Source organism: Vigna unguiculata, chromosome 10 (genome assembly GCF_037176805.1).
Source record: "Vigna unguiculata cultivar grain cowpea cultivar isolate G323 ecotype 2 chromosome 10, ASM3717680v1, whole genome shotgun sequence".
Taxonomy (NCBI): Eukaryota; Viridiplantae; Streptophyta; class Magnoliopsida; order Fabales; family Fabaceae; genus Vigna; species Vigna unguiculata.
Window position 1 is genome coordinate 44,034,144 of NC_140801.1, and position 13,462 is coordinate 44,047,605.

Below are 13,462 nucleotides of genomic sequence, written 5' to 3' on the forward strand. Positions count from 1 at the left end.
CCTTGGACACAAGTTGTACAATGGGAAAAGTAATGCTGTCAAAACCACTGATGTCAAACAAGAAACTGTATCAAAGGGAGACTGCTCTTCCACGGATCAGGAAATGCGCCTGACACCACAACAATATCAAAATCTTATGGCTCTTCTTCAATCTAGTAACAAGGATGGTGTTAATTCAGAATCTCAAAACAGTCAGATAAACACTGTAACATCCGGATCAACACATCAAGGTGAATCTTTTCCTATTATTAACTTTTACAGGAAGACTAATCTGTGGATTTTCGATTCTGGAGCCACAGACCATGTCACTTGCTGTCTTAATAATTTCTCATCTTATAAGAAAATCAATCCTATAATTGTTAGTTTACCAAACGATGCTAAGGTCACTGCTATGCATATTGGTTCTGTTCAATTAAATGAAAAATTGCTGCTAAACAATGTCCTGTTCATACCTACTTTTGGATATAATTTGGTTTCTATTTCTAAGCTTTTATCTTCCCTCGATATTGAGATTGTTTTCACTCAAGATTCTTGTATTGTTCAGGATCCACATACGAAAGAGAGGATTGGTATAGCTAACACTAGTGTTGGCCTTTATATGTTTGACAGTTCAAAGAATGTTGCTGCTTTTGATCGAAATTGTAATAGCATGAATTCCAACTTATGGCATGATAGGTTAGGACATTTGTCTGATGAAAGATTAGCTGTCTTGAATCAGAAACATTCTTATATTCGTAAGCATAGGACTGATAATTGTGGGACTTGTCACCTTGCCAAACAGAGAAAATTGCCCTTTCCTAGCAGTAATTCCTATGCTGATAAACCCTTTGATGTTATACATGTTGACATTTGGGGGCCGTGTGCCATTACTTCTTTACATGCATACAGATACTTTCTTACTATTGTGGATGATCACACACGTTTTACTTGGTTATACTTGATGAGTAATAAATCTGAAACTCGTAAGCATTTAGTAAATTTCATAACTATTGTCAAGAATCAATTTGATAAGTGTGTCAAAATTGTGAGAAGTGACAACGGTCCAGAATTTAACATGAAGGACTTCTTCAATTCCGAAGGAATCGTACACCAGACAAGTTGTGTCGAAACCCCAGAGCAGAACGGGATCGTGGAAAGAAAGCATCAACACTTAATGAACGTGACACGTGCTCTTCTCTTCAGGTTCAATGTTCCTACTCAATTCTGGTGCTATGCTGTCAGTCATGCTGTTTTTTTGATAAATCGTATACCAACGCCTTTTCTAAAGAATGCTTCTCCTTTTGAAAAATTATATAACAAACAACCTGATCTTAGTTATATACGTGTTTTTGGTTGCATGTGTTACAATAACACTCTTGTTTTTAGCAGAAATAAACTTGATCCACGTGCTAATGCTAGTGTGTTTCTAGGATTCAAAAGTAATGTGAAAGAATACATTGTTCTTGATCTTAAAAATCATAGTATTAATGTTTCTCGAAATGTGGTTTTCTATGAAAAATTATTTTCCCTATTCTCAAAAGACCAATGATGATACTAACATGAATTCCTCTGATATACCCTTGCCTGTTTCCGAAAATTACCATTCTATTATGACAGATATTATTAAAAGCCTTTGTGTTGACATTGATAATGTTGATAACGAAAGCTTAAGTTCTAATGAGGCTGAACCTAATATTGATCATTCTACTTGTCAACGTGAGTAGAAGGCCACCTTCATACTTGAAAGATTACCATACTTTTTCTGCTGCTTCTGAATTAGCTAAAAATGTTAGATATCCTATTGAATCCTATATTTCATATTCAAAAATTTCACCTAGTTTTCGAAAAGTTATCTCTGCTATTGATAGCAATGTTGAGCCTACATCTTATGAGGAAGCCATCAAAGATGAAAGATGGAATGCAGCTATGAATGAAGAGGTTCAAGCTCTCCAAAAGAATAACACCTGGACCGTGACCACCCTACCTGAGAATAAGGTTGTTATGGGATGCAGATGGGTATACAAGACAAAATACAAAGCTGATGGCACTGTAGACAGATTCAAGGCACGCCTTGTAGCCAAAGGCTACACACAAATGGAAGGTTTGGACTATCTAGATACTTTTTCTCCTGTTGCAAAACTGACCACAGCTCGTCTGTTGTTGTCTTTGACTGCTATAAATGGATGGCACCTGAAACAATTAGATGTTAACAACGCTTTCCTTCACGGGGATTTGAATGAAGAGGTGTATATGGACCTTCCTTTGGGTATGAAGTCAACAAAGCCGAACCAGGTTTGCAAGTTGCACAAATCTCTTTATGGTCTTAAACAGGCTAGTCGCCAATGGTATGACAAGCTCTCCACTTTTTTGATTTCTCACCGTTTTAAACAGGCTAATGCAGATCATTCTTTATTTACAAAAACCAAGCATTCTAGCATTACTGCTCTATTGATTTATGTAGACGACATAATCTTGGCTGGAAACGATTTAGTAGAGATCAATAATATAACAAACGAGTTAGATGTATCCTTCAAAATTAAAAATTTGGGAAATCTAACCTATTTTCTTGGTCTCGAGGTGGCAAGGAGCAGCAAGGGAATACATCTCTGCCAGCAGAAATACACTTTGGACTTACTACAAGAAACCAAAATGTTAGCTTCTGCTCCTATGCCCACTCCTATGAAGTTTTCTAGATGTAACATCATTGAAAATGGAGAACCTCTTACTGATACCACTGCCTATAGAAGACTCGTTGGAAAACTCCTATATTTGACCAATACCCGTCCTGATATTACCCATGTTGTTCACCAATTGAGCCAACATGTTGCTGCTCCTACCATAGTTCATCATCAGGCATATCTTTGTGTGCTTCGTTATCTCAAACAAAATCCTGGCCATGGCATTTTTCTTGATGCAAACAGTGAAATAAAAGTCAAAGGCTTCAGTGACTCCGATTGGGCAGGGTGTCCAGAAACAAGAAAGTTTGTTACTGGATTCATCGTTTATCTTGGCCATTCTCCCATTGCTTGAAAATCAAAGAAACAAAGCACTGTTTCTAGGAGCTCAACTGAAGCTGAATATAGGGCTCTTGCCTCCACCACATGTGAGTTACAATGGATTTTATATCTTCTTCAGGATCTTCAAGTTCAACATCCTCAACCTGCTCTCTTATTTTGTGACAACCAATCAGCCATGCAGATTGCCACTAACCAAGTCTTCCATGAGAGAACAAAACATATTGAAATCGATTGCCACGTTATCAGAGAAAAGGTTCAAAATGGCATCATCAAACTTCTCCCTATTGACTCCAAAAATCAGCATGCGGATATTCTGACTAAGGCTCTGCCACCTTCAAGCTTCCAAATTCTTTGTTCCAAGCTGGGTATGCTCAACATCCACTCCCAGCTTGAGGGGGGCTCTCAAAATATTAGTAATTACCACACACCGCAAACCACTTAACACCTTTTACACGTGTCCAAAAGAGTAACACGCGTCCAAAGGAGTGACAGTTTCTTACTTTCTGTTTTTCGTTTTTCTGTTTCTCTTTTCTTTTCCTATATAAGTTATTTCTCTCTCTCTCTTCTTAGATGTACTTTTTACCAAACAGTTTGGAAATAATACGTTCTTTCTTTTGTTCATTCTCTTGCTCTCTTCTTCTACTCGTGTTCCTTTTCTTTATGCCATGGATAACAATGCAAGGTTCTGTTCATCAGTCATGCTATCAGTCAGTAGTGAAAACAATGAATGTGGCCATCAGTCAAATAGAGAATTTTAAGATTTCTCAAGATCTATTCCTAAGAAAAAATGTGAAGGAATATCAACAAAGAATGGAGACTTTTTTTCTATATGGAACTATGATGGAAAAATTGCATTTGAGGATATCATTGAAGCAACATAAGACTTTGACGTCAAGTACTGTATTGGGATAGGTACATATGGCCGTGTCTATAAAGCATAACTACCAAGTGGCAATGTCGCTGCATTGTACTTGGTAATTGGGAGGTTGTGAGTTTGAAACTTGGTTAGAATAAAATTATAACATTTTATATTTTTTTTCCTTGAGGACGAATTTGAGTAGATGAAAAATTTGGGATAGGTTCTACGAATTTGGACATAGACAAAGAGATTAATGGGAGTTGATTAGTTATTAAAAACCCAATTAAAGAATTAATTCAGATTTAATTGTTTTAATTTAATTAAATTAGTTTTTTTTTTAGGGTTGAAAGGGGGAATAAAGGAGAAAAATTTTGTGTGGCTAAAAATAAAGTAGGAGTCCTAAAAGATTGAGTGGAGAGAGTGTGTAGAAAGGTTGGGAGAAGGTCTTAAGGGTGGAGATCAAAGTTGGAGCAAGGAAGATCGTTAGTGGAGTAATTATAGCAGGATTTCCAAATGATAATGCAGATACTTCTGAAGAGGAGCATATTGACGAGACGATAAGGGTGAATTCGGAATTTTATTAATTTTTATTCGTTAAAAGTATTAATTTTATAACTTTTCGTGTCATCTCAACATTTGGAGTGTTACACACCATGACTGTGTTGCATCAATGGTTCATCGAGACATAACAAGTAGTAATGTTCTATTAAACTCACAATTAGAGGCTTGTGTTTCAGACTTTGGCACAACCAAACTCCTTAATCCTGATTCTTCAAACCAAACCTGTGTAGTTGGCACTTATGGCTACATTGTGCCAGGTGAATGTCATTTTCTATTACGAAACCACAAATATTTTTTATAATTGGTGTAATAATATATTTTGAGGAGTTAAATTAACTTTGTTTAGTTCTTTGTCTACTACAGAGCTTGCATATACATTGAGTGTGACAAAAAAAATGTGATGTTTATAGTTTTGGGGTGGTGACTTTAGAAACATTAATGGGAAAACATCCTGGAGAGCTAATCTCATCTTTATCAAACTCAACTACTCAAAATATGTTGTTGAAAGATCTCTTGGATTCACGTCTTCCTCTTCCTCTTCGGAAAGATGCTCAAGATATATATCTTGTGGTAAATGTAGCATTATCATGTATATGCTCCAAACCAAACTTGAGGCCATCAATGCAACAAGTTGCTGAGAAATTCTCTAGTTTCAAACTGCCATTACATTTGCCATTCCACGAAGTTTTTATACATCAAGTGATGAGTCAAGACATATTTCATCTTTCATCTATGTTTCAAGAATGACATCTAGTGTGACAAAAAGTTAAGGGAAGTAACAATACTTAGCATATTTAGACAAGTAAAAAATTAATGATGTTTGCTACATTTTTTTTTTATCAATAACAAATCATAGAACATAAATGACATTCATCATAAGTTGGTAGCATACAGTGGCGGATCTTGACTAAAAGTGTCGGAGGGGTCAAAGTAATATAATTTTGAGATCATTAGATTTGATCATTAGTATAATGTTTCAAAAAATGACTTCTTTAACTGAACATTTTTTATCATTAGTATAATGCTTTAAAATATGTGAAGAGGTAGAATTAATCTTGTTTTAGTCAATAATTTTCTTTTCATCACTCTTAAAGATTAATTTATTCTATCATTCTTTATCAACATACTTTTTTTAAAATAATAAAAAAATAATTGATATAATCTAATAAAAAATTGAGACATGTAATTATTAAAAGAAAAATATATTCATTATTCTTAATACATAATACACTATTATTTTTTTCTATATTCATAAAAAAAGAATATACAAAAAGCTCATTAGATAAAAAAAATAATATTTTCATTATAAAATAAGACAAAAGACAGGAAAGGAAGACTATAAATGAGAAATATAATGAGTTTATATTTAACTTTTTTTTCTTTAAAAACAAAAAGAAGACATATGAGAGTGAGAGATTATTACAATTTGTGAAAAACTAAAAAGACAATGAAAAGGAAAATAAAAATTAGGTCAATAAATATTTGGTTTAATTACTCTTTTGATTCATGCTTTCGTTTAAAAATGTTAAGTTGGTCTTCCAATTTTTTTTAAGTTTCAATTTAGTCTCAATTTTTGTAAAACTGATCGTCTTGTATGATAAATTTCGTTAAATTCTTCAAAACATATCAATGATCTTTTCATTAAAATTGAAACTCTTAATATGAATGATTTGCTTTGTTGGTATAGTTAACCTAATCTTACTATCAATTTTTAAATAAAATCAGGATTCTAAAGAAAAATTAAACCTAAATATTTTTTATTTTTTATTATATTTAATTTTATGTTTTATTATGTATTTACATGTTATGTTTAAATAAAAGAAATAAAAAATAAAAAATATAATTTTTATTAATTTCTAATATATATTATCTTTAATTTAAAAAATTAATAAATTTTAAATATATTTTTATATTATATATATATATATAAATAAATAAAAATTAATGATGATTATGGTTTAATGTTATGATTATGTGTGGTCTTTAACTTTTAGTTTCGGGTAGCAATTATGATTAATTGAATTTTGATTTAGATGTTAATGTAGTTGCAGATAAATTTTATTTGTTAAATTTCAGTATTTATTACTTTAAATAAATATTATAATTTATTAGTTTAATTATGTTTTGAGCAGATAAATTTGGAAACTTTCACTACAGTCCCTATTAAACTTTTGTATTTTTGTGGTTTATCTGAGATCTCAAAATTTAATTCTTTTTTAATTAAGTCCATGTATTTAGATGATTTTGTTAATTATATGCCATGACAGTCATTCTTAAGGAAGAACAAAGGATGTCTAGGGAAGACTTTTTCATCAAGTAACAATAGGATAAAAATTGGGAAGAAGAAAGGATAATAAAACAGGAGGCACAAGCTTGAAAATATATGCTCATAAATTAGCTTTTTTACCCATTTATAGCAAACCTATGGGTGATCAAAGTCATGACATAGTCTTATTGTTTGTCTGTGCAATATTCTTTTGTTTTTCTTTGATCATTGCATCTTTAATTTAATTGCTTGATGATTTGTGCAGGTGGGTATTTGACATGAAGGTAGACCTCCAAAATCTTTGATAATAAGATATTAGCCTCTTCTAAGATCCAAATCTCATTTTAGTAGAATTTCTATGTTTATGTTTGTGTGTAGGATCTTCTACAATTTGGGTCGAATTCTCTCCAAACATGGGAGAATGATAAGGAATCATCAAGTAATACGAATTTGAGAACAATTTCTCTTTAAGAAGGAATGTATAATAGAGGACTATCTCTTGAATTTTGAGTTGTACAAATTTTAGAACAAATTATCTTCAAGAAGGAGAGTATGATATAAGACTATCTTTTGAACATATATAAGAAGAACTTGAGAAAAAAATATTTATAATTCAAAGAATCTATGACAAGGTTAAAGATACAAACACATCTCCTTAAAGCTTATAATGTTCCATGAAGGGGAAAACTTAAAGAACGTGAAGATTATGAACACAATTGAAGAATAGTTATTAGGAAAATTAGTTTATGTTTCTATATTTTTGGGCTTTGAGTTTTCTTCTAGGAATTAGTTTATGTTTTTATGTTTCTGAACCTTGTTGACTTTCTTTTATAAATTAGTTTATGTTTTTGGGTTTGGACTTCTTATTAGGATTTATAGGTTTTTGTAATTATATGTCTGTATATAGAGATACAAAAAATTAATGTAAACACTTTTAGTCATATATTAAATTTTATTTCATTAAAGAAAGATTCTCTTTGTTCTTGGCTTAAGCCTCACGTTCTTATCAAAGTTTGACATCTTTGTGACAAATTTTCCTTGACTTATCAATCTTATTGATTGTGACATCTCTATTATCGATTTTTTATCAAAAGTTAAAAAATCTTTATGGTAAATCTTCACTTAATTTATCAATCGCTAGATTATAATGTCTCTCATCCATATTTTATTATACGTTCTCTGATTTATTTTTGTTGTGTATCTTGAAAATTCAAATTTGAAAATGGTCATACTCTTTTCGTAATTAGGATCATATCATAAAATAAATATTTTAAAGTTTGAGCGAACTGAAATGTAACATTAGAAAAGAGAGAGGAGGACTACGTCACTTTATATTTCAAGAACTAGATTAGAACAAGAGGAAAAAGTATAAAATATTACGCATACATAATTTTAAAGATATCAACCTAAGTAAAAAATATTTATTTCTATTAGACATTCATACTAATAGACAAATCAAATTAGAGACATTTACAAAACTATCAAAGATCCTTCCAATAGATGACATCTACAACCACCAAATACAATATCATAGAACCAGTTTTAATACATTAAGATCTACAAGCAAGCATGATTGTTTTAGAGAATGGACTTCCTGAACACATGCAGGATTCACCTTGTTATCAATCTTTTTCACTTCAATCATCTTGTCATTTTGAAGTGATATCTAACGTCAATATGTTATGTCCTACCATATTGCACATGATTTGACTCAAAATATTGCACAAGGTAAGTAAAAAACATTTAGGTCAACCTAAATTTTTATTCTAGACTACCCTATACAAAACACAAATGTCTATTTTCAGATTCTCCAAATCACATATATACTACAAATCCTGAAAATAATTCAGAAAATGAATTTAAATTACGATTCCAGAAGACATAATCCGATATAACTCAATTGTATAATAAATTTGTTAAAAAAGTTATAAAATGTGAAGACGCAGCAAGATAATGGGATAGAGGATGCAACGTAAATTGAAACCAAAGAAATAAATAATCCACATACATGCAGTGTAATAATATTTTTTGGAATCTTCTTAGAATATACATTTATTTTTATGTCATACTGCAGTATACTTCGATATAATTTTATCCAATAATTTATTTTCTTGTTTTTCATGTCTATGATTTTGCCAAATTTTATTATTTTTCTTTTTTACTTAAGATTCTTTTGATAAAAGAATGCAATATATTAATAAAAATAAAATACCACATCCAAAGAAAATTCCTGTCTTTTTTCTCATGATTTGAAGGACAGGGCATCAGTCTACAAAGAACATCCCACACGAGGTTGTTGTCATTACATCCCACGTAATTATAATTTGATTTCTCTTTTTTAATCTAATTTTTATAATTTCAGAAATGAAAAATAAAACTAAACCACAAAATTAACTAAAATATTACAGTTTAGAAAAAGAAAAAACTAAAATATTCCAGGACCACATTCAAACCCTCACGTAGTTTCCATGGGAAACAAGATTAGCAGTTTCGAATACAAGCACACGCACACACCCAGCAGAGAGAGGGAATCTTGAAAATGTCATGGTGAATGGTAAAAGCTGTACTAATAATGAATTTTACAAAACTTGTCTATTGACAGCATAACATTTGGGATTTATGAACAAGGAACAAATAATTTAACGGACAAAACAGCTCTATGAATAACTCAATGGAATCGTACTTTCAAGTGAGTTTACGCCATATCCCTCCCTTGACTGCCGTTAAGCACTTCACTCGTCGGAAAACGAAACCAACCTTTGGAGGTCTTCCGTCAACAAGTGAATTTTCATATATCTCTTTGCACTCTTGGATGACCTTTTCAACAAAAATGACATTTGTCAATTACAAAATCAATCATTTCACCAGCCTTCATGAAATAGTTTTACTTGGATGAATCTTCAATTAATATGTTATGGCCTCCTCTTAGAAGTTGGGACTAACTGATTCCCTCCCATAAAGATTCCCACATAAATAGATTCACCAGAATTTAAAGTACAAGCCACTTTCAATTGTTAATTTATAGGTTGGGGAATATCTTCAATGAAGAAATTCATGCATTAAAATCAGAACACTAACGAATTCCAGCAGTCAACTTGATTACAAAAGAATAAACCAAACCAAAATATGTGCTTATCTTGATGATATTTCTTGAGTTTAAAGTAAAATTTACCTCTTTGGCATCTTTCCGAGGAATGCCTTCTCGTAGATTAACAAGTTTCTCAACAACTTCAGGCTGCAATAGTAAAAAAATATGTTTATCCACACGATAGAAATCTTCATTAGTTTTGAAATTCGAAGCATATAGAACTAGTAGAAGTAAATTTTCTAAGCAAAAAGATAAATTATGTAATAACTTGAAACCCATCCCAAAGAATATTTCGGACTGCTTAAAGAACTCGTACTTTCGTTTGAAAAATGCAAATATTGAAATTAGATTAGACAACATGATTTTACCGGGCAGTCAGGTTGATGTTCAAGTATATTTGTATAGATGAGTGTGAAGGTATCCAGGCTCTCTGCTGAAGCAAGTTCCCTCAAGTCACTAAGTACACTCACTCTATTTTCAACTTTCTAATCCAACATGAAGAAATTAGAGTAAGAAACTTGAGCTGGAAGTCAAGATTAGAAGAAATGGAACTGGCATAATATCCACGTTAGAGAGCAACAGTAAGAAAAGTTATACAAGGAACTTACAGAAACACTGATATGTTCCCTAAAGAAATCCATGATAACCTCCTCATCTAGTCTCATCCGTTCTATAGTTTCTTCCTTAATATAATTTTTCTGGAATTAAAATATCAGTGAGATAATCAAGTCAAATAAATACAAAGCTCTTGTTAAAAGAAAATCTGCACAATTTTAGTTCATAAATAAAAAACAGCAACTGATTTTATTGACAACAGAACCTGTGTTAAGAGATGATCAACATAAACAATCACTGTTTCTTCCAGGCATGCTTCAACAAATCTCCTAAAAGATCGTTCTTCAATATACCTTAAATATATGAGTAGTTGAAAGTTAGTTTTCCTCACAAATAATATATTTAACAATAAAAATTCAAATAAATGCAATAGAAGTCATTCGCACTTACAGAAACAAAATTCAGATCTTATACAACGGAAATTTTATAGCTAATCTGCTATGAATAATTTAAGAATATTGGAATAAGATATGACAATAAAAAAAGGTAAACAATAATATACTGAGAGAAGAATAAAAACAAGTATTGCCACCAAAAATAATCCCGAAAAAGGAAACTAAATTCCATCAGATAGGAGAATTTAGTGTAAGACTTGTCTTTGGCTGTTTAGTTCAGAAGTCTTTGTTTTGGTATAAGACATGGCTACAAACATACAAATTCACATGTATTATGTACTATGAAATAGAATATATTTAAATGTGAATTTTATTTTCATTTTTATTGTGTTAACAAACACACTAAAGTGCATGCAGCACCGATGTCTAAAGCAAGAAGGCCTTTTACTGTAAGTGAGAATGGAAGAGCTTGACAGCAACTATATTTGGATAATCAAGATTAAACTTACTTAAAGATTAAATGAGCACTTAAAAACTGCACATCACTTTGTTCTAATCTCAGTCATCCATATAAATAAAATCGTACACTTTGTGCTTGCTTCTATTACTCTGAAAATAAATATACTCTCACTTGTTGTGAGCACAAGAGTGGTGGTGGGGAATTTCCATCTCATGCTATGATATAATATTTTTGCATCTATCTGCCATGTACAATACAGGATCAACGAGTTTGACAACCCTGCTAAACCTTAGAAGTTTAGCAGTCTATAAAAAGCGGATGTGGATCCCTGCTGAACAGGTAACAGTTTCTACAGAGATACACGAGAAAGTGCCACAGCACATACGGAAAATTAAACAAGTAAAATTACATAGACAAGAAAATATACTCACATTTTAACATCGCCAAAATAATCACCAAATGTTGCGACCAAGTACTCAGTAACCTGCCCCTCACTCCATTCTGATAAATGCAAAGAAATGAAAACTCAAGTTTTGCACCAAACAAGGTGCTAAAGCATTCAACTAATGATGTACAAAAGGAAACATAGTAAATTTTACAATGAGGATAATGTACAGGATAATGATTGATAATAGTACAACATTAATCAAAATATGCAACTACTTAGCAGCAACTATCAAGTACAAGAAGTGTAAACTGGTATTATCACAGGCTTTAAAACACTTGACAATAATTTGCAACCTATTATATCTTGAAGTTAAAGACAGTGTGCATTTCCTATTTAATTATATGAATGTATTGCAGGAAAGTACAGTTCCAAAAATAGGAATACTGCTAAAAGAAAAAAATCCCATGTAAAAGTTATAAGCATAAACCAGAAAGACCCACTAGTTAATTGTAAAAACTTATTTTACCTTTCTGGTATAGCTTCACCAGTAACTCCTGGACACCAGGATCTTCAAATATCACACTAACAGTTTGATGCACAGCTTCCTATCACCAAGAAGAAATTCAATGTATGAGAAGTCAAATTTCTTCCAAGTATAATATATTCATAAAAATTGTAATTGCAGTGAACTTGTCTGATTTTAATATGAAAGTATGTTGTGTAAACTATCAGAAAAATGAAAACTGATATGTAAAATTTAGAAATAAAACATCTGATTTTCCACTTTAAGTCATGGCTTCAAATCCTAAAGGTTTTATAGATTTACTCTCCTGAAACCCCACTAATTAAAGACTCGTGCACTGAGTTGCCACCTTTTATTACGAAGCTTTGTCACATCCATTTTCCTTTATGTTAGTTGGTTTTTCCTCTTTTGCTCTTATGTTTAGGAAAAATCATTATTGTTGCTCTTTTTGTAATCTTTTATCTTAATTAATTCTCCGTTTTATCAGATAATAATTAGTATAATCATAGAAATAAGGAGTCGATCCCTTGTAACCATGAATTAGGAACTTTTTATAAATTAATATATCATATCTTTGTTATTAGAGAGGATAACTACTCTCCTCAATTTAGTGTATTAATTATTTTTTCTTAATATAAATAAAACACTCGTGCCGTCTCCGAAACACAGTTTCAGCTTACTGATTCTCTCTTCCCTAGAGTTTTACAATAATAATCAAAATTATAACAAAAATAATAACCAGTACCCAGATGCACTACAGATCATTGGTCCACAGCATTTTTCACCAACTTGGCATACAAAGATTTACAAACTGTAATTACAAGATAATAAAAAGATATAAACAAAATACTTGATGAAATGATAACGGCATATATATAGAATTAGCCATATCTGTCATACACAACTCTTGATCATTTCTAAACAACTACACAAATTTGTCATGCACTTGGATAAACAGAAACACCTGCAAGCAACTAACTAAGATTTGGCATTTGGCTTCTATTTTTGTTTTTGAAACCATGGTCATTTTAAATTAGTGGAATTTCCCAAACATACATACAGTACAAGGGAATGAGTTTTTTCTCAATTGATTTTTTTGCTAACGTTGTCCTTTGATTTTGCTCCAATATCAACTGTCAAAGAAGTTTCTTTATCCTCCAAACTTATAGTAATTTCATCTCTTCATCATAATGCAATGATTTATCAAATTATAATTTATAATATATGCATAAATGGCTGTGATCTACTATAGACCGATGATCAATTCTGTATGTGATTAAGAATCCTCAACTTCAAGGATTTTGACAAAATATCAATCAATTTAAAACCTTGGTTTATATCATTTTGAATTTCACAAAATGAGGCATATGT

At 31.4% G+C, this 13,462-nt stretch overlaps 1 protein-coding gene and 1 pseudogene across 2 annotated transcripts in view; one reads left to right on the plus strand and one right to left on the minus strand.

Moving 5' to 3' along the window:
- The first annotated feature begins 3,914 nt into the window (after positions 1 to 3,914).
- On the plus strand, positions 3,915 to 5,163 carry LOC146883299 (MDIS1-interacting receptor like kinase 2 pseudogene; annotated as a pseudogene).
- A 3,909-nt stretch (positions 5,164 to 9,072) lies between these two features.
- Positions 9,073 to 13,462, minus strand: part of SEC6 — a 34,768-nt gene continuing 30,378 nt past the window's right edge. For both annotated transcript variants that reach the window (XM_028051761.2, XM_085667713.1), the window contains exons 20-26: positions 12,095 to 12,173; positions 11,612 to 11,681; positions 10,591 to 10,678; positions 10,379 to 10,468; positions 10,139 to 10,255; positions 9,855 to 9,917; positions 9,073 to 9,499 (exon numbers count right to left, since the gene is read on the minus strand). In XM_028051761.2, coding sequence (XP_027907562.1) covers positions 9,368 to 9,499; positions 9,855 to 9,917; positions 10,139 to 10,255; positions 10,379 to 10,468; positions 10,591 to 10,678; positions 11,612 to 11,681; positions 12,095 to 12,173 — 639 coding nt within the window. In that variant the 3' untranslated portion in view covers positions 9,073 to 9,367. The remainder of the gene's footprint in view (positions 9,500 to 9,854; positions 9,918 to 10,138; positions 10,256 to 10,378; positions 10,469 to 10,590; positions 10,679 to 11,611; positions 11,682 to 12,094; positions 12,174 to 13,462) is intronic.